General features: G+C 35.6%; 1 protein-coding gene across 1 annotated transcript; it reads right to left on the bottom strand.

The window, feature by feature from the left end:
- Positions 1 to 3,919: 3,919 nt before the first annotated feature.
- On the bottom strand, positions 3,920 to 21,785 carry ALB (albumin). Its single transcript, XM_055297365.1, has 15 exons — positions 21,704 to 21,785; positions 20,937 to 20,994; positions 19,354 to 19,486; positions 17,318 to 17,529; positions 16,641 to 16,773; positions 15,719 to 15,816; positions 14,009 to 14,138; positions 12,510 to 12,724; positions 10,972 to 11,104; positions 9,798 to 9,895; positions 8,484 to 8,622; positions 7,831 to 8,054; positions 6,502 to 6,634; positions 5,822 to 5,889; positions 3,920 to 4,083 (listed from the first exon to the last, which is right to left on the bottom strand). The coding sequence occupies exons 1-14, from the start codon at positions 21,783 to 21,785 to the stop codon at positions 5,845 to 5,847; spliced, it is 1,833 nt and encodes a 610-aa protein (XP_055153340.1). The 3' UTR covers positions 3,920 to 4,083; positions 5,822 to 5,844.
- Positions 21,786 to 22,474: the final 689 nt, after the last annotated feature.

Below are 22,474 nucleotides of genomic sequence, written 5' to 3' on the forward strand. Positions count from 1 at the left end.
GTATTCATATCTACCTTTCTTAGCTCCGTTCCCTGAAATGGTCTAGAAGCAGTGATATCCCATTAGCAATGAGAATACCCAGCACTCAGATCTTTGTAAAACCATTCTCCAATAAAGAGAACCTGGCCTTCCTTAAGAAATGGCCATTTCTAGGGCTGGGAAAGGGAAATATAAGATGAGCCTGAGGCAGCTTGCAGTGCCAGAAAGAAAACAAAGTGTAGAGACCTGTCAAAGGGATAGGGGAGCCAACTAAAAAGAGCCCCCAAAGCTGAGATAATTTGAGCAACTAAATAATGTGGCATTGAATTATAACCCAAAGTATATAATATATATGAGTTCATACTGATGTAAATGAACAATTAAATAACAAATCTTTCTTACGAAAATATAAATAAGACATGTAGCCCCTCCCCCTTTCAGGAGCTTATTCCTCTCCCTCTCTTTCAGTGTGGGCTGGATTTCATGACTTGCTTCCAAAAATAGAGTATGGAAAGGGAAAAGTGATAACTTTACAGTAGAGAAACCTGGCAAACACCACCTTAACCAAGTGATCCATCTTAATATCCCCATGATAAATCATGTTGATATCATATCATGTACCCTCCAATATTGTATGAAAACAACATTTTACACACACACACACGTGCACGCACATCAATGTGCCTGCACCATTGGTACATTCTGGTGTACCAATCTTCCACACTGTGCAGGAAACAAACAAAAAAGCCAGCTAGCCAGAGTAATGTGCTTGCCAGACCACTCTCTGAAACTAAAGCAGTGGGTCTGGCTCTATAGACTTAACTGTCGAGTTCCTCTGGGATTCTGGTCGACTCTATGGGAAGTGGGGAAGCTGGAGCTCAGGGTTACCGTATTTGGGGGAATCTTTTTCCAAAAGTTTTAAGTTCCTCTTTGGTGCCTGAGACTGGCCAGGGTGGAGTTGCTATCGATACAGGGTGCCCAGACCTGGTCCTGTGTGGGTGCAGTTCAGTGACAGTGCTTTATTGAACATTTTCTAGGTCCATCTCTGGGGCCTTTGACCAGCCAGGGCCCACTATCTCCATTTCCCTTTTTCTGAGCACTCTCTGACTTTTGCGATGATTGCAATAAATGTGAAAAACAAAAAATGTTTGATACATTCAACATGGACCAAAGTGGGGGCTGCTTAGGGACAGGGGAGTGGAATGGTGGGGAGCACAGAACAGAACATTCCAGCAACAGAAAGAAACTTTTTGTAACTTGGTACTAGAACCTTTTGTAAGCACCACACTTAAAATGAAACTATTAAGCAGTGTTATTAAGAACAAGTTGTGGAATAGCATGTACAGTATGAAACCAATTTGATAAAAATTTTAAAAACACAAACTAATAAGGATAAAATGACTAAGTATGTGAATTAATAGACAAAGATCTAATAGGCCTGTAAATTCATAGACAAAGGTCTGACAGACTTGTAAACTTATAGACAAAGGTATCATATGAGTTACCTCTGGGAACAGGAAAAAGAGGCCCAGAATAATATTTTAGTGTTTTACAAGAAACATTCACCCTCCAACTCCTCCAGCTCATCAATTCAGTAGACTTTCATCACTTCTTACCGTATGTTTCTCCAGGTCTTCTAATTCCCTCTTCCAATAAGGCTTCTCCAAACTTCTTACACTCTTTGGGTGTTGTTATTCTAAACTGTCTTAAATTTCTTCTAAGATCACTTTTTTCCCCCAATTCTGTCAACCACGCTTATCATCATCTCTATCTCCTTTGTTCCTCAAAATTTCTTATAGTGTCTGAATAGTAAAGAAAAGCCATGTTTTACTTTTTTGGCATATAATAAGTATTTAATAAATTTAACACCTACAGGACAAATGGCCCTGAAAATGCTATTGAGTGATGGTATACCATTGCATCATATGGGTGTTTTGTAATATTACTAGCTATTTTATTTTTTTAATTTTTTAATTTCCATAAGTTATTGGGGAAGAGGTCATGTTTAGTTACATGAGTAAGTTCTTTCGTGGTGATTTGTGAAATTTTGGTGCACCCATAACCCATCACCCATCACCCGAGCAGTATACACTGTACCATGTTTGTAGTCTTTTTATAAGTCCCCAAAGTCCACTGTGTCATTCTTATGCCTTTGCATCCTCATAGCTTAGCTCCCACTTATGAGTGAGAACATATAAAGTTTGCTTTTCCATTCCTGAGTTACTTCACTTAGAATAATAGTCTCCAGTCTCATCCAGGTCGCTGCAAATGTCATTAATTCATTCCTTTTTATGGCTGAGTAGTATTCCATTGATATATATATATATTCATACACACAATGGAATACTACATATATATGTATATCAATATATGTATATACATATATATGTATATCTATATATGATGTATATCAATCGAGTGGATAAATATATATCACACATATACATATATACATCATATACATATATACACATATATATACATATATACATCTATACATGATGTATCTCAATCGAGTGCATATATATATATATATATATATATATATCTCACTGTTTCTTTATCCATTCATTGATTGATGGGCATTTGGGTTGGTTCCACATTTTTGCAATTGCAAATTGTGCTGCTATAAACATGCATGTGCAAGTATCTTTTTTGTATAATGACTTCTTTTCCTCTGGGTAGATACCCAGTAGTGGGATTATTGAATCAAATGGTGGTTTTATTTCAGTTCTTTGAGGAATCTTCACACTGTTTTCCATAGTAATTGTACCAGTTTACATTCCCACCATCAGTGTAGAAGTGCTCCCTGTTCATTGCATCCATGCCAACATCTACTATTTTTTTATTTTTTTAATTATGGCCATTCTTGCAGAGGTAAGGTGGTATCACAGTGTAGTTTTGATTTGAATTTCCCTGATTATTAGTGATGATGAGCATTTTTTCATATTTGTTTTCAATTTGTATATCTTCTTTTGAGAATTGTCTATTCATGTCCTTAGCCCACTTTTTGATGGGATTTTTTTTTCTTGTTGATTTGTTTGAGTTCGTCTTAGAGTCTGGATATTAGTCCTTTGTCAGAAGTATAGATTGTGAAGTTTTTTTCTCACTCTGTGGGTTGTCTGTTTACTCAGCTGACTGTTTCTTTTGCCACACAAAACCTCTTTAGTTTAATGAAGTCCCAGCAATTTATCTTTGTTTTTATTGTATTTGCTTTGGGTTCTTGGTCATGAAATCCTTGCCTAAGCCCATATCTAGAAAGGTTTTCCCAATGTTATCTTCCAGAATTTTTATAGTTTTAGGTCTTAGATTTAAGTTCCTAATCCATCTTGAGTTGATTTTTGTATAAGGTGAGAGATGAGGATCTAGCTTCAGTCTCCTATATGTGCTTGCCAATTATCCTAGCACCACTTGTTGAAAAAGTTGTCCTTTCCCCACTTTATGTTTTTGTTTGCTTTGTCTAAGATCAGTTAGCTGTAAGTATGTGGATTTATTTCTGGGTTCTCTATTCTGTTCCATTGGTCTGTGTGCCTATTTTTATACCAGTACCTTGCTGTTTTGGTGACTATGGCCTTATAGTGTAGTTCGAAATCAGGTAATTTGTTCTTTTTGCTTAGTCTTACTTTGGTTCTGCAGGCTCTTTTTTGATTCCATATGAATTAGAATTGTTTTTTCTAAGGTAAAATCCATGTTTTATATTCCTTACCTATACCATAGTTTTTGTTCTTTTATTCAGAATCATCATAATGTCAAAATATTATTTTGAATGTTTATAATCCATAACTTAGAAGAGTATTAATGATTTATTTAGTTAGCCCACAAGAAACTAGAAATCCTCTACTGAAGTGGAATAAGAGAGAGCACTGGAACTTCCACAGAACCTACAGAATTTTCAGGATAGCAACACATCTTTGAAAAATAACGGTGCTGGACCACTCTATTAGATCTTTCCATTTTTTATTAATTGAAGCACAGAGAAAAGAGGCAAAATGATTAAAGAAATTTATGTCTTTTAGACAGGGTGTTGGCTTTACACCAATGAAAAAGAAAAACAGATGAATAAGCTTTTGATCTTCATTTTCTTTCTCTTATTCTCATGGTAGGCTGAAAAACAAAAGGACAAATATAAGTCTTATTTGTAAAATGGCATGTGTTTTTCAAATCTATTAAAATAAATGCCAAATTACTTAGATCATCTTTCCATAATTTACACCAGTGAAAACAATTTAAGCCTGTCCTAGACTTATGGCTGCTGAATTCTCCTTCTGTTGGGCTAGGCAAGGGGACACACCAATAAATGTTAAGTTCTTTTTTCACCGTTAGTGAAAGGGAACACCATTGGTGCCATCAGACTCCTTAAGTTTCAAAGTCAGAGGCTTTTCATCATCATTCCTCAGAGTTATTTATTCAACCCCTACTTCTCACCTAAGTTATTACAAGCAAAAACGTATCTTCTCTTTTTTTTTTTTTTTTTTTTTTTTTTTTGAGACAGCCTCGCTCTGTCTTCAGGCTGGAGTGCAGTGGCGCGATCTCGGCTCAATGCAACCTCTGCCTCCCGGGTTCAAGCGATTCTCCTGCTTCAGCCTCTTGAGTAGCTGGGACTACAGGCGTGCGCCACCACGCCTGGCTAATTTTTGTATTTTTAGTAGAGCTGGGGTTTCACCATGTTGGCCAGGATGTTCTCGATCTCTTGACCTTGTGATCCACTTGCCTCGGCCTCTCAAAGTGCTGGGATTACAGGTGTGAGCCACCGCGCCCAGCCAAAAACATATCTTCTCAAAGTTAGAACGCTATGAAGAAAATCTTTCTACTTAGGACCAAAACAAATCACATTTCGCACTACCAAATTTGTGGAGATTCAAAGTTTCTTTCTTGCCTGAATGCATAAATATGTAGGTATTATCATATGGGCAAAGAGGAAGTTAAATCATAGTAGTGGAATAGACATCACAGTCAGTTTGTAAAATATGAAAATAATTCGTGTTTAAAAAGTAGTTGAAGCCAGTTGTGGTGGCTCACACCTGTAATCCCAGAACTTTTTGGGTGGGGCTGAGGTGGGAGGATTGCTTGAGCCCAGGAGTTTGAGACCAGCCTGGGCAACAAAGAGATACCACCCCACCCCCTAATCTCTATTTTTTTAAAGTAGTTGAATAACTTATTTTTAACAACAACAAGTTTTGCCGTTATTCTATTTTTTAATTCTCCCAAAATATTACAAACAAAATGGGTAAAACATGTTTATGTTCAAAGATCTACATTTTAAAGTGGGCCCTTTTGTCATAAGAAGATAAGTCCTACTAAAGCTCAGCATGTTGACAAATTGGAAGTGAAAATTGTTCACTATAAAGTTCACAGAAGGTAGATCCATCATATTCTCCAATGGAAAGGATGAGTTGAACTATCAGGTTGAACCATGTGAAATCATTGATATCCAACTGTTTTTGCCCTATAAACACCCTTTCATATGGTTCAGCCTAATTCCTAGAGTATTCCCTGCTGAGCCATCACTTACTTGGATGGCTCTGTGTACTGCATCATATAAGTCAGAATAGGACAATGGGCAACACTGAAACTTTGGTTTGAATTTTGAATTTTGATCCTTTGGAAAATTACTTAATCTATGCTTCGATGTTTATCTTCATTTTCTCATCTACAAAATAGAAATAATAGTGGTTCTCAACTCAGCAATTATTTTGAGAATTTTAAAAGCTAATATATACATATATAAATAGTTTAGAATAGTGGTTGGTGCTGGTCTATATGGCTCTTGGAAATAGTCAATCTTTGCTATTTTAATAATAACTATTATAGTTACTTTTTAAAAAATTCAAAATATAGTTACCTGAGATGTTTTTAATTGTGATGTTATAAGCCTAAGGCAGCTTGACTTGCAGCAACAAGTTTTTTACCCTGAATACAAAGACATGACAGATGTTAGGAATATATTAGCATTACTATTAGGATACAAAATTAACATTTATGAAGCTATTGATGATTGCAAAGTGATTTCACGTGCATCATATCCTTTAATTCCAATTTACTACTATACTCTCTGGACGGAAGCTCACGGACATAATTGTCGCCAAATGAATAAAAAAAAGTTACTGTCAGGCCATAAAGGCAATTTTAAGTGATTTAGACACTTGAATGTAAATTCTCCCACTAGCCTATAAAATCAACTAAATCACAAACCACCACATTTCAAGTAAATGTTTAAATAAATTAATGTTTTGATTTCATGATCAAAATATTTCAGGCCTTACAAATATTCCTATTAATATTCATAAGCATCACAAATTTGGAAACAGAACAGGCATTACAAACATTTAATAGTATGGCGCAATAGAGCAGAAGATCAAACAAAGTGCTGTTTTATTCATTTCATAAGACAATTGTTTGTAAAATAAGATCCCTGCCCCACATGTACAAAGCCTCCTTTGATATATAAATCCCTAAGCCCTAGCCTAACCAAACACGCAAAAATGAATACCGGACATATTAAAATGAAGAGAACTGTAGTACCTCCTCGGCAAAGCAGGTTTCTTTATCGTCAGCCTTGCAGCACTTCTCTACAAAAGCTGCAAAATCCTCCATAACAGTTTTCAGTTGCTCTTTTGTTGCCTTGGGCTTGTGTTTCACGAGCTCAACAAGTGCACTGAGTTTGAATGGAAAAAGAAAACAGAAAAAACATCACTCACATATAGAAAAATGGAGAGAGTAAGGATGGTAGTCCCATCATTTAAGATTATAAATCTTGGAGCCAGGCAACTCTGAGTACTTTGGGGCTCAGGCATACCGCTATAAGTCTCAATATTCTCATCTGCATGATGAGGATAATAAAATCCACTTTCATGGAGTTGGTGGGAAGACCAACTGAAACAATCAGTATAAACCACTCATCACCACTCATCATGTTATGTAGTGTCAACAAATCTCTTTTCAGTAAATCTCTGGAAAGAAGTATGTCATTGCAATTATATATTATTCAGATTTTGGAAGTGCCATATTATGTCACATTGAGTTTTATAGCTATTAAAGAGCTAAAAATGATCTTTAAAAATTTAATTATCTTGAACTTTATTTAAAATTTTTCTTATCTATAAAGATGAGAATCTTTATATTTGGTCCTTAAACTTTGCTCCATTCAAAGCTAATAGTGGGGAGGCTATAGAAAATAAGGCTATCCAAACTCATGGGAGCTGCTGGTTCTCTTTCATTGACATCTGCAAAGACAACAATGCCAGGGAGAGATTTGTGTGGGCATGACAGGTTTTGCAATATTACTCTTAAGCCTAGACGATGATTACAGCCCACAAGAGATGACAGCAACTTTCTATAGCTAAATTTTATGCAATTATAACCCCTGTGATAGCAATAGGGAGTTAGCTTCAGGGCTTGCATTTCTAGATGTTTTTTATCCAAGTCTCATTCTCAAAAGTCACATCTTGGGGATTTGTCTCATGTGTAGGGCCACCATAGGGCAAACTTAAAATAATTATTTACATCTAGAAATAAATTATCCTAGGGTTCCTACTAACTAATTTGCCATGTGCACAAATTTGTCAGTTAATTGTTCATCTTTTTCTACTGAATATGGCCTAACATGTTATTCTATTGTGGCTTTAATCCACAATATTACTCTGAATAATTTTAGCAATATTATAACAGAAGATTTTGTCTTTAAAAAGTTATTCATCTTGTTCTGGGTACTTTTATCAGCATAATAAGGGCAACACTCCAATACTTTCCTCTAAGAAATATAATCACTACTTCAGGAAAAAGTTGCTAACTTGAATTGACAGTTCTTGCTATCAAGACTACAAACACGTGCAGTAATGAAATACTCCTCACGTTTGTTTCTTGACTTGTCTGTCCTTCTCAGAAAGTGTGCATATATCTGCATGGAAGGTGAATGTTTCAGCATTAAACTCTTTGGGAACATATGTTTCATCGACTTCCAGAGCAGAAAAGCATGGTCGCCTGTTCACCAAGGATTCCGTGCAGCATTTGGTGACTCTGTCACTTACTGGCGTTTTCTCATGCAACACACATAACCGGTTCAGGACCGCAGACAGCTAAAGAACAGGCAGGAGAGCAGAAATTCAAAAGAAGAGAAGCTGAAAATTTTCTACTAAAAATACAAAAAATTAGCCGGGCATGGTGGCATGTGCCTGTAGTCCCAGCTATCTGGGAGGCTGAGGCAGGAGAATTGCTTGAATCTGGGAGGCGGAGGTTGCAGTGAGCCGAGATGGCACCACTGCACTCCAGCCTGGGCAACAAAGCGAGACTCTGTCTCATAAAAAAAAAAAAAAAAAAAAAAAAATTTATCATCCTCGGGGCCCTGACTGCCAATATCACACATACACACACATGCATGCACACATACACGCACACAAACATGCACACACACACATTACTTCCTTCTGCTTATGAAAGCTAGCATTATCAATATCTAAAGGTAAAATTTTTTCATTATTAATTTATCATATTTTTTAAAGACTCACATAATCTTCTGTACAGGGCATTCTTTGTGCTTCAGGATGTTTACAACATTTGGTGCCCACTTTTCCTAGGTTTCTTGAGACTTCTACAAGAGTTGGAGTTGACACTTGGGGTACTTTCTTGGTGTAACGAACTAATAGCCTGAAAAAAAGAAGTCATGTGTTTTCAGCAAGGCAAGAAACTGTCTAAGAGTAGATAAAACAGAGAGCAGTTGGCCGGAATCAACTAAGATATTGCTATGTTCCATTCATCATGTTATCTCCACCTGCAGAGTAGTGGGTTAGTGGAGGGGAGAAAACGTTCTCCTGAACAACTAGTTAAACTTAGCTTTGAGTTCCACCTGTACCACTTGTATAATCTTGGGAAGGTGAGTTACCTAATTCAGTGACATTAATAAATTTATTAATTTCTTCTTTCAATAAAACCTGGAGAGAGCTTCATATATATCAGCATGTGCTAAACTTGAAAGATACAAGTAGAAAATGGAAGGAAATATATCTGACTCAATAGGGATAGTTCAAGGGTTAAATTAAAAGTAGTAAAGTATTATAATTAATCTGACATGGTACCTAATATATAATAATCATGTATTAAGAATGCCAGTCACCATTAAAAGTCAATGTATGACTGTAATCTACTCGAGGGAAGAAACTATGTCTTGTTCACTGTTATTATTACTAAAACCCATAATCAGAAGAGCACTATGTGTATGAGCCACACAATAAATATCTACTGTATAATATGTCTCTTCTTGTTTTTAATCTTCATAGATAAGGCTCTATTGAATTGGGACATTAGTCCAGCAAGACATTCTGTCTCTGTCTCTTCTGTGGAGGGAAAGGTTTAACCATCAAAGACTAGGTGCATCTCCCAAACAACCTGAATTTAATATTCAAATATGTATCTAAATTCATTTGTTACATTTTTGTGTTCAGCTAACATATTACTTTTTGAGCGACTGCTATTCAAGGCCTACTACTTCCTGCTCTACAAAATATTGCCATATTCTATTTGCTCATTAACTATTTCTTAACCTTCAAGGGACATGCTCAGTTCTGATATACCAAGATTTGGTATTTACCCTCCCGGCCGACATACTTCCAATCTTAAGAGAACAATTTTTAGACTACATTCAAATATAGGCCTCTCCACCCCATCAACTATTTTATCTCTCATCTCCTATCTTTCTTGACAAAGAGTGATTAGAAATATGTAATGTATTTTCATTCCTAAAAGTTCTATGCTAGGTGGCTCGTATATTAAGTCTTAAATAATTACAAATTGATAAAAAAAATCAGTCGATAAAAATTACTTACTCATTCTGGAATTTGTACTCTCCAAGCTGCTCAAAAAGCTCACAATTGTGTTTGATTAAATTCTGAGGCTCTTCCACAAGAGGTTTAAATTCATCGAACTGAAACATAAAAGAATTGTGTTGATTGTATTATGCCTGAGGATCAGATGCAGGTTGTTTTTCACCCCTCTGGTCAGAATGATATCCTTTCTCCTTTCTACTCAAAGCCACACGAATATATGAATATCAATGCCACTCTGTCACAATACATTCGAACTATTTATTTGGTGAGCTTGCATCATGTAAGTGGCTAAGAATATTCAGGCTCTAGAGTTCAATGACCAGTATTTGAGCCAAGTCATGTAACTCATTCTTCAGTTGTGCAATTTTACTTACCATCTCCACATTTCAGAATCCTTATCCCTAAAATAGGGGCAAAGATGGCACTCATCTCATAGAGCTGCTCTGTAAACCAGTTCCGCTAATGAAATTAAACAGTGCCTTGCATATAATCAAAGTCTAATAAATGATGGCTATGATTGTACATATTATTATTATTAGTTTACCTTTCCAGTTAGATTCCAGGCTCTCCAAAATGAGAGATTTTACCTTGGTCATTGTTTGTGCATGGTGCCTGGCATGCACAAAATGAGTTTTCTCTGATTCTGAATAGTTTGGAAACCATTACATATGCTAGTGGGAACCTAAAAATCCTCCAGAACAGATTTCCTCTCCTAGCTTAATTTCTTGTAAAACTATTCCTAAACATTCTCAAAACGATTTGAAAATATTCTAAAGGGATATGTTCTATAATTTGCCTTAAGATACTAATTCTAGTACTTGATTAATCCTGATCAGGTTAACTCACTTTACATCTAAGTTAAATATCTTCTAATTAACATTTAAATTTACTTTAATTTTTTTTTGTTCTCAGGATTGTGAAAAAGAGAAAAAAAGATCAAAATTTTTTAGAGATTGCTCTATTCAGATCTTTCTATTCTAGACTAACTACTCTAAATTTTGTTAATCATTCTAAGGCTACTTTTTCTTTCATGTTTAAGATTGCAGAATTGAAACCATCCCAAGAAAAGATCTAAATTGCACTTTATATCATTTTACATTCTTGCATTATTTTTCTTTCTCATTATTGGAATCATCAGTCAAAGAACTACATTTTTTTCCAGCAATAAACCTACCACTTTGGCATAGCATTCATGAGGATCTGCAGCGGCACAGCACTTCTCTAGAGTGGTTTCATAAGCCTTGGCAAGTCTCAGCAGCAGCACGACAGAGTAATCAGGATGCCTTCTTGCATATTCATACAAAAACCTAATTAAGATGAAAATAAAATAGACTTTGTTGGACAAATGAGCACAAAAAAATCACAAAACTGATCTCAAAAGTAACTCGTATTCCAAAAGTCTTAATTTGACTGAATCCCATGCAGTAAAGCTTAGTAGCTAACGACTTGGGGTCCCGAGTTAAAGTCACCAAGGCTCAATTCCTAGTTCTGCCACTTATATTACTGCATCACCTTAGGCAACTTATTTAAATGATCAGAGCCTTAGTCTCCTTCTGGGTAGAATGGAGATAATAATAGTATCTGTCGGCTGGGTGTGGTGGCTCACGCCTGTAATCCCAACACTTTAGGAGGCTGAGGCAGGCAGATCACCTGAGGTCAGGAGTTTGAGACCAGCCTGACCAACATGGTGAAAGCCCATCTCTATGAAAAATACAAAATTAGCCAGGCATGGTGGTGCATGCCTGTAATCCCAGCTACTCAGGAGGCTGAGGCAGGAGAATCGCTTGAACCTGGGAGGCGGAGGTTGTGGTGAGCCGAGATGGCACCATTGCACTCCAGCCTGGGCAACAAGAGTAAAACTCTGTCTCAAAAAATAAATAGTATCTGTCTCAGAAGGTGGATTATGAGAACTATATTACATAATCTACACAAAGCACACACTGCTTGGCACATATGAAGTCTTTGATGAATGATACCTGTTATTTTTATTAATATTTTGTTTGATTTAAACTCCATCTCAAAAGGATTCTGATAAATAGATGGGTGGGGATATGTTCTTAAAATATTCTGTTTCTTCTCTGTATGAGTGAAATCTCGTAGGGTACATAATTTTATGAAATATTATTTAGTGCATTATCATAATCCAACAATAAAAATGTAAAGTTTATCACCACAATTTCTGACAATATATAAACATTTATTTTGTAATTGAGTTGCATACCATATTGCCATTATACTGAACTTCTGGTCTTTTCACCAAATATAAAGCACCTGGTGTCAGACTCTATATTTCTTTTTATACTTCTTTGCTATCATTGTATAGATTAGATAGATAGACTAGATTAGATTAGTTAGATAGACAGGCAATACATAGTCACACACATATATTACAGATGTTCAAGAAATACACTTGGAATGCATGAATGAAGTAGACATAATTTATATATACACAAAATGTTTCTAGAGGTATTTTCAGAAATATCCCTAAGGAGTAAGGAATGTTGAGCTTTTGCCATGAGCATATATTATTTTATGACAATGTATTTGACTAATTAACTATTTCAAAAATTGTTAAAGTCTGGGAAAGGGAAGGATGAAGAAACATTCCGGGCAGCAGGGAAATTGTAGCAACTCCACAGAAAAGCCTAGACTATCCTCCTAAGTTGTGAGGTCATGCCAAAGCTATAAAAGAATAATTTCTTATCTACTTACATGCCCAGGAAGACATCCTTTGCCTCAGCATAGTTTTTGCAAACATCCTTACTCTCAACAAAATCAGCAGCTAATGAAGGCAAGTCAGCAGGCATCTCATCATTTTCCACTTCGGCAAGGCAGTGGGATTTTTCCAACAGAGGTTTTTCACAGCATTCCTTCAGTTTACTGGAGATTGAATCTTGATTTTCACAGATATACTTGGCAAGGTCCGCCTATAAGTAAGTTGGTGGAAATTGTTCAACACGAATTGACGTTGCTACACTTTCTCCTCAGACCTTTATTAAGTTGGCAGAACATATTCATTGTATTCTACGACCATAAACATGTTCCTTCTATGAACATACTCTGTTTGCTCCTAAACCTGGAGATATAGATAGGACTACAAAACATTCCCGCTTAATTAAAATAGAGTAATCGGTAGCAGGTGCTCAGCTCAGTTATTTATTAATTTTATGTTTCTACTGTTAGGGCATTTACGTTTTTTTCACTAAAACTCAATGCTGTTTTTCCAAATAATCCCCCAAAATTAAGTGCAGGCCTTTTGAAACCAAATAACTAAAAAAAACACAGAATATTTTTGAAAAATGAGTTAAGATCATAGTCATAGGCCCTGCTTACATACGTAAAATAGCTGCCTTAAATTTTCCTGAAAGTGCCATAAGAGATTAGGATTCTAGTATTTGCCCATAAGTTTAATCTTGAAGAAAGAGAGAAAGAAAATATTATAAGTTTGGAGAAAAGAGATATCATTCCAAATATTTGCACATCTAACAGACTTAATTAAGGGAAGGAATACAGAGAAGAAAAATACATCATTTCCAAAAATCTCTTCAAGTAGTGACCTTCTCCAAGTCCACCTACCTCCCTCAAAAAATCTTCTTAGGCCGAGCAAGGTGGCTCATGCCTGTAATCCCAGCACTTTGGGAGGCCAAGGCGGGTGGATCACCTGAGGTCAGGAGTTCAAGACCAGTCTGGCCAATATGGTGAAACCCCGCCTCTACTAAAAATACAAAATTAACCAGGTGTGGTGGCGCATGCCTGTAATCCCAGCTACTTGGGAGCTGAGGCATGAGAATCACTTGAACCCAGGAGGCAGACGTTGCGCTGAGCCAAGATCACACCATTGCACTCCAGCCTGGGAAACAAGAGTGAAATTCCGTCTTAAAAAAAGAAAAAAAAAATCTTCTTAGACATCTACCTTGCAGACGTTCTGCCAAGTAGAACCTTGTAACTGTTCTACTTCAGTTTAAGCCTTCATTTACAGTTAGAGCATGACTGAAAGGAGTTACAAATCAGTGAATGGGTTTATCTGGTAATTTATAGCTAGGTTAAAAACAGAAAGGTACCATCACCATAGGCAGGGAAAGATTGAAGATAGGGCAGACGAGAGTACAGAAGACAATCTCAACCCACTGTCAGCTATCACCAATGATACCAAATGCATTCTACCAACTTGAGCATGCAAGCTACCAAAAAGCATATCGACGACTCTTTACCCTGTCATCAGCACATTCAAGCAGATCTCCATGGCAGCATTCCGTGTGGACTTTGGTAAGATCTGTCACTAACTTGGAAACTTCTGCAAACTCAGCTTTGGGAAATCTCTGGCTCAGGCGAGCTACTGCCCTAAAAAGAAAATCACCAATCAAAACGGTATTATCATGCAATATTTTATATGAAAGCACTAGGCAAATACTATTTCTCATAAGAAAATTCGAAACAGACATACAGACATAATTTTTAAAATTCATTAGTTCTAGTTCTGAACCAAACGGTAATCATTTTTCCTTAGGGCGGAATTATCCATTTAAGAGTGTGTGTGGTAGGTAGAAATCTAGCAAGTCATAAAAGCAGAAATTAAAAAGGAACTCTAAAAGGGGCAACAGGCTGAGAAGCATCAGGTTTGGAGTCCAGATGTGACTTCCAGCTCTGGCTTTATCACTTGTTAGCAGTAGGGCTTGTTAGCAGAGGGCTCAGCCTCTCTGAGCTTCAGCCTCTGCAGTGTCATGACAACATGCTAAATTGAAGAATTGTTTTGAGGATTAAATTAGATAATACATACAAAAGCATTTTATAATCTAGGAAGTACTACACAAACTCCAGTTATCTTTTTTCTCAATAGAAACACATTTTTTCTGACTTCTAAAGGTCTCTTAGAAAAGAAATCATAACTTCTACAGAATGAGGGAGTTTTTATTGATCATACTTATAAAAAGAAAGATCCAGCACTATCTTCAAACTCTATGACAAGATGTAAACATCTAATTTTCTTCATGCTCTAGTCATTTTACAGTTGCCTAAATCAGGTAAAGGAGACTTCTTTCCCAAAACCAATCATAGCCTGTTTATCTGTGTATAATTTTATGTTGGGGTTGTTTTGTTTATAAATTTGGTTGATTTTGGTGGTGTAGATGATAGGAATGATGAGCAAATACAGTTCAATTGACAGTTTCTAGAGAGCATGCATAATGTCTATTATTTTCATTTTATCTCCTGTTGTGTTGATTTGCTGTTGACAAGCAGGTGAGGAGTGTAGGTGAGGGGGCAGCTAGTATTTTTCTTGACTCGGCTATTAAAGTATGCTCCCAGAACCAACTAAGTAATATGAAAACAGAGGCTCAGGCAAAAACATGAAATGAAGATCAGAGCTGGAGTTATACAAAAATAAGAAGTAACTTCAACTTAGTTGGTGACTGAATTTAACTATAAGACATAAAAGGACAAGCAAATAGTTTTAGATCATTGGGGGGAAGATAAAATTAAATAAAGGGATTATATATGTTGTATACTTATATCAAAATATCTCATATACACCGTAAATATGTATACCTACTATGTATCCACAAAAATTAAAAATAACTTTAAAAAATTAAATAAAGAACCATGCCTACAGCTCTATAAAAATAATGAACTATTAGAATAAGTCCAAGATTTTATAAATAAATAGAACTTAAATATCTGTCCCTTTTTTTAGGACAAAAAGGACAGTGTCCTCTAAATTATTCAACTATTTAGAAAAGATTAAAAATAAAGTCAAATTGTCATTGATATTCTGATTTTTACCTCTATTAGATTTCTACCTGTCAGACAACCAAATAAATGTATTTGACAGCACTTTGCAAAATGCATAAAAATGTACAATTTGTCCCTGAAGCATTATCATTTACATCGTTATAAAGATGCTAACTATGTTCAAAAATATTTACCATGCTTTGAAAGCTCTTTCTCCGAATTTTTGGAGACTGGCACACTTGAGTCTCTGCTTGGCAGACGAAGCCTTCCCTTCATCCCGAAGTCCATCGAGCTACAAAAAGGAATAATTTGATGAAAATTAGAAGAAAAATTCTACATGAAACACCCCTCCATAAGCTCAGATGAGACTGTGCCAAATTAAATTTTGAAGGCATAATTTATGCCTAAATTCCCAAGTACTCCCTTTAGCGAATAATGATTTTGCTCTGTAAGAAAAGGGAAGATCATTCGATCATTCTGGTCATAGCAGAATTCCCTATGTAGTTAGAAACCAACTGGAAACATTGCCAGGGAAAAGAGCCTTAAAAGTAAGAGAAAAGTCAGAGAAAGAGTACGCTAATATCCCAGGGACTGCAATTTTGCTAATTTTTAAATTTTGTGTATAATTCATTTCAGTCTCTCCTCCACCAACATCAGTAAACTCCTCAGAAAAGAAAATAAAGCGTTCCATAGTATATATTTATGGAATGAATGCATGAACTCAGGCATCTAGATGCAGTAAAATTCCCTACTTTAAATTCCCTCCCTACTAAAAATTATCATGAAAAGATAAACAAGAACTGTGGCCCCTTGCTATGCAATTTGACAAACAAGTTTCAGTATTTCACTATAGTGATCACCACCATAAAAAGTGGTGAAATGTTTAAACACATGCATAGTGATTACCTCTGTCAGATCATCATTGGCAAATCTTAAAAGAAGAAATGAGAGTGTAGGCCTTCAAAGATGAAAGATTCTCAAGACAGATAAAAGGAAGGCGTTTTTGACCATGTTGGAAAGTTTATATCAGACACCCAGGTTCCCTAAATCTAGCCACAAAATGGACAAAAGCAGGTTGGATAATGAACTCTTTTTTTCTATTCTTTTGCACAATACCTTTGGCAACAGGCAGGCAGCTTTATCAGCAGCTTGGCAACATTCTGTAAAAGCAGCTTTATACCTTTGAGCAAAGAAAAGTAGTTCTGGGGCATAAAAGTAAGGATGTCTTCTGGCGATTTCATATAAGTATCTAAATTTTGAAAAAGAAAAACAGTCACTTTTCTATAGCAGACAGTATTACAGAAATAATTGTAATTGACATTCTCCTCAGAACCTCCAAAATCCAAAGATATCTAATTAACCAATTAAGCTCAATTTGCACATGATGGTCTTGTCTTTGTTATTCTTTAAGTCTGTGGAAAAAAGGGGTAAGTGTGTGTATATGTGTGTGTGTGCATAAATGGTTAAATTTTGGCAATATAATGTTGCTGACTAAAACGAAATCAATTATAACAACCATATATACATATCTTCGTAATACATTAAATAATTTGTCTATCTTAAATTTTTCAGAAAGATTGTATCCTGTTTCAGTAAACTTCAAAATATCTTTGATCATATTTTTTGCTGTGTAGAATTTTGTGGTATCAAATACTACTTCTTTAAAAAATCATCATAAAACTTCCAACTCTTAATGTTGAAAATATTTTTGTTATGGTGATTTTTATAGAGTGTTGGCCTATGGAGTTACTCTATGCTTTTTAATTTTGAACTACAAACATCTGATTACTTACTTTTTCAAAAATGTCTCTTCATTGTCATGAAAAGCAGTGCACATCACATCAACCTCTGGTCTCACCAATGGGGGGAGGTTTGGGTTGTCATCTTTGTGTTGCAAGAAGCATTCATTTCTCTCAGGTTCTTGTTTTGCACAGCAGTCAGCCATTTCACCATAGGTTTCACGAAGAGTTGCAACTGTGCATAATTTGTCTCCAAAAAGGGTATGCTAAATGGAAGAAAGCAGGTTTCAGTTGCTGGACAGTACCTTTTTCTTTATAGCCAAAGAACAGTACAAAGGATTTAATATACTGGTTAAGCTTGGTCAGGAAATCATTTAAAAATCCGCTTCCCCTCCCAACCCAGGTTTAGAGTTTCTGACGATTTAACCATCTCTATATAATTTTCATAAGCATTAACTGTCACACTATAACTTATGGTGAATAAAACAGGACAAAAAGACAGTCAATAGCTTTAAGGAAAGTTATATGACTCCTGTTTTGAAACTTAAAACTAAAGGGTAACAGCAATCATTATAACAGAAATCAAGGGAAAATAAGCTTCTAAGGAGCAGGTGAATTCACCTAGAGGAGAAAAACATTCAGAGAGTTTCTCATTTCATTTGCCCCCTTTTTAGAGGTCCATGTTTTAGTATATGGCCTTGAAAACTGAGGAGTAACGCAATCCATCATATATTAAGTGACTATTAAGATACAGACATTTTTCTTCCAGAAATCTTACCTAAAATCACTTTCCAATAAATAAGTCCTTTCCTTATCTCTAATTTTTATTATGAAAGTAACTGTAACCCCAAGGAAAATATACTACTCTAGACAGAATTTATTAATTTTTATGTATTTTTAAGATTTCATGTGTAGAGCCATAGTATTGTGTAAAGTTAAAGTCCTGACTCTGCTGTGAGGGAGAGGTACATAATAAGAAGGGGAAAGGCTCCAGTGATAAAAACTGGCCTTGCCCACAAGAGGTATATATAGATTGAGTGGTGAGAAAGATAAACCTGTCCTTGTTTTGAAGATTGATCTGGAAATACTAAAAGTTTAAAGTTCTTCAACATGACTAAGTACTCTGCTTTTTTATTGTATGTAGAAATACAAAGATATCTAACATGAGGAATATATAGCTGTACTATTATTCCACCCAGGTAACAAAATTAGCATAGAAATCTGTTGGTGTTTTCTGATGATAAAAACCATGCTATCATCTCTAAGAGATAGTAGCTCTCCTGTGTTCATTGCAACACTATTCATGATAGTCAAGATGTAGAAAACCAACCCAAATGTCCATCAACAAATTAATGGATAAAGAAAATGTGGTATACACATGCACTGGAATATTATTCAGCCTTGAAAAGAAGGAAATTCTGCAATAGGCAACAACATGGTTGGACTCTGAATGCACTATGCTAAGGGAAATAAGTCAGTCACAAAAAGATAAACAGTGCATGATACCACTGATATGAGGTAGCTAAAATAGTCAAACTCATAGAATCAAAGAGTATAATGATGGTTGCCAGTGGCTAGGGGAGGAGGAAATGAGGGGTTACTAATCAATGGGCACAAAGTTTTAATAAAGCAAGATGAGTAATCTATACAACAGTGTACCCATAATTCACAATAATGGACTGTACACTTAAAAATGTAAGGGGGTAGATCTCATGTTAAGGGTTCTTACTATAATAAAATAAGATAAATAAATAAATAAATACATGCTGTCATACCCTATTAGCCTCTACAAAAAGAAACCAAACCTCAGATTTTAAAAAGAGGTGTTTACAAATGACAAATTGCCATTTAAATACACCATGACTGTTGTGTTTGGTCTCAATAAAGAAATGATTTTAAAACTGTGGACATAGCTACAGCATCTCTATCACAAAAGAAACAATGGCTTATCAGTCTATGAGCAACTTTTGAGTGTTTCTTACAAATCGGGACATTTAATAACAATTGAGAAAACTTAAAAAAAATTCCTTTGAAATGCTTGGGATTACTTCAAACAGAAGAAAGAATATCCAAAATTAGAATGTACTTACAAGTGATTTGTCACAATTTTCAGCTGACTCATCAGCAACACATGTTTTTGCAAATTCAGTTACTTCATTCACTAATTTTACATGATCTTCAAATGGACACTGCTGAAGATACTGAGCAAAGGCAACCAGCACCCTGAAGCAAAGGATGTAGAAAAATGTAGTATAATAAAACTCAGGTTGCTACGCTAGAGAACAAATCATGTATGGGTATATGTTCTATCTTTTATACATCTTCTTCACCATTATCCAGAAAGCCCATTCATATCAGGTATGATCTGAGGCCTAGATAGGTATATGTGGCTTCCTACACAAAGAGAATGGTAGTTCTCTAATGTTTATATGTATGCGTGTGTCAGTAGATCTATGCACACACATAGATTAAGCAAGCCAATTGTATGCCAAATAGATCTAATTGTCAAGACTAGGCATTTTAAAAATCCTTAGAATTACTTAAAACTAAAACAAATCCCACACATTTCCTTTTTTCTTTTTTGAGGCAGGGTCTCACTCTGTCACCCAGGCTGGAGTGCAGTGGCACAATCATGGCTCACTGTAGCCTTGACCTCTCAGGTCCAAACGATCCTCCTACGTCAGCCTCCTAAGTAGCTAGGACTACAGGCATGTGCCACCATGCCTGGCTAATTTTGTTTGTTTGTTTGTTTTGTTTTTTTCGAGACTTGCCCAGGCTGGGCTCAAGCAATCCTCCTGCATCAGCCTTCCAAAGTGCTGGGATTACAGGTGTGAACCATTGCATCTGATCCCCACACACGTCTTTAATTAGCCTGTAGGATTAGGTAGACTTTTTAAAAAACAAACTATTTTCTCATTTTTTACTAGATTAAAAAATATTTACATAGGCCGGGTGTGGTGGCTCACGCCTGTAATCCCAGCACTTTGGGAGGCTGAGGTGGGCAAATCATGAGGTCAGGAGATCCAGACCATACTGGCACACGGTGAAACCCCATCTCTACTAAAAATACAAAAAATTAGCTGGGCGTGACGGCAGGCGCCTGTAGTCCCAGCTACTCGAGAGGCTGAGGCAGGAGAATGGTGTGAACCTGGGAGGCGGAGTTTGCAGTGAGCCGAGATCACGCCACTGCACTCCAGCCTGGGTGACAGAGCGAGACCCCGTCTTAAAAAAAAAAAAAAAAAAAAAAAAAAATTTAAATATTCCCAACTAAGCACAGGAGTGCTTGCTATGTAAAGAAGATTTAGTGGGTAAGCCACCAAAGGAAATCTATATTAAAGTCCTTTCCACCAAGCAAGTTCCAGAGCTGTACTGTCCAATACAGTAGCCATTAGCCACATGTGACTATATACATTCAAATTAACTACAATTAAATACAATTTAAGTTTTTGTTTCTCAGTTGCGCTTGTCATATTTGAAGTACTCAATAGCCATGTGTCCAGTGACTACCTTATTGGATAGCCCAGATACAGAATGTCTTCCTCAGTGCAGAAAACTCTACTAGACAGCACTGTTTTACAATCTGAACCCTGATGACAAGGAAATATAAGCACTTTAGAATAATAAACAACACTATTAGAAACATTAAATTTGATTCATCAATATTTTAACTTACAAGGCTTTGAAATTTTCTTCTCCCAAATCTTTAAACCGATGAGCAACCTCACTCTTGTCTGGGCAAGGGAAGAAAAAAAAGGATTGTTAAATACTGAAGAAAACAAGAAGTAATAATGTTACTTTTTATATTTCTTTCCATTTGACTTAGATTATGCATTTGTTTCAAAATATTGGGCTCTGATTCCTACAGAAAAACTCAGGATGATGGTCAATTATTTCTTCTGCCTTTAAACAGAAGAATAATTCAATTACCAAGAATACTATTTTTAAAATTATTAAATATTTATAGCCTTATATTCAAACTTAGATAATATCTAATACTCTTTTAGTGTCTATCAACAGCAACCAAGAAGACAGGCTAAAATGAAAGTAAATATAAATACAAGTTCTAGTTATGAGTTCAACAGCACAGGTTTTGTGGTTTTTAAATAAAGCATAGTACAATGGATAGGTCTTTGGGATAGTTATGAATTCAATCTTCAACTCTATTCTGTGAAGTTTAAGTCACTCTAAGTTACTTTGCACTTTCCTTAGTGTGCAAAAGAAAATTACAGTCACTAAACAATTCTGACCTTTTTTTTTTTTTTACCTAGGATGTTTGAATTTTATTAATTAGATAACCTTGTAAGACTTCACAAATACAAAATACTATCCCATTTTAGAAACAAATGCCAAAATAATTCTTTAAAGATGCAGAGTTTACTAAAACTTTATTTTACTGGGAAAATAGAATAAAAGTTGAAAATAGAAAAATGGATTTCTTACGTGCTGCATCTCGACGAAACACACCCCTGGAATAAGCCGAGCTAAAGAGTAAAAGAAGGGAAATAAAGGTTACCCACTTCATTGTTGCCAAAGGCTCGTGGGGTTGACAGAAGAGAAAAGCTAGGACAAACGGAAGGAAATTAGCACTAATATACTTCTTTAACCAATAATTGTAGATTATTAACTAGACTCATCTTTGTATTTCATTGGCTCCCAACCGATTACAAAATTCATAATATTCTTGCCAAAAAATTGTTTGACTAAATCCCTTGTGTATATTTACCATCTGGAACTGTTTTCTCCACAAGACCTTGTCAATGTATTAAAGTTGTGTAAAACATCTTATCAAATTTTACATAAGAGTTTAAATGATTTGTACCTTTTATTCATTACCATGGTCTTTAACTGTTATTTCCCACTTACTTGAACATTTTAGGTCTCGGTGTTTGCAATTTAGTTCTCAATGTTTAGTAATTAGTAGCCAAACTAAATACTTTGCTTAGAAATAAGACATACTGAAAGAGTTAAGTCCCAAATTGCATCTATTGCTAATTCCAAGTGTGCTTTTATCTATAGATAATGAAAAATTTACACACAAGTGATCATGCATGCACACACACATACACATGCATACATATTTTACGGCTTCTGTGTCTTTTTTACTATTCTGAAGCCATTCTGTCTGAAAAAGCTGATGTTGCCTCAGATGCAAACTAAGAAAAAGACATAGCAACAATAACAAGTAAGATAGGACTTAGAAATTCCATGTTC

The sequence above is a fragment of the Symphalangus syndactylus genome, chromosome 10 (assembly GCF_028878055.3).
Source record: "Symphalangus syndactylus isolate Jambi chromosome 10, NHGRI_mSymSyn1-v2.1_pri, whole genome shotgun sequence".
Lineage (NCBI taxonomy): Eukaryota > Metazoa > Chordata > Mammalia > Primates > Hylobatidae > Symphalangus > Symphalangus syndactylus.

Coding starts and splice junctions, on each gene's coding strand:
- ALB (XM_055297365.1), bottom strand. CDS start 21,785: ATGAAGTGGGTAACCTTTATTTCCCTTCTTTTACTCTTTAGCTCGGCT. Junction 8,623..9,797: donor GAGTACAAATTCCAGAATGA/GTAAGTAATTTT, acceptor TCTTTTTTTCAG/GCTATTAGTTCGTTACACCA. Junction 6,635..7,830: donor AGACAAGTCAAGAAACAAAC/GTGAGGAGTATT, acceptor ATTCAAACTCAG/TGCACTTGTTGAGCTCGTGA.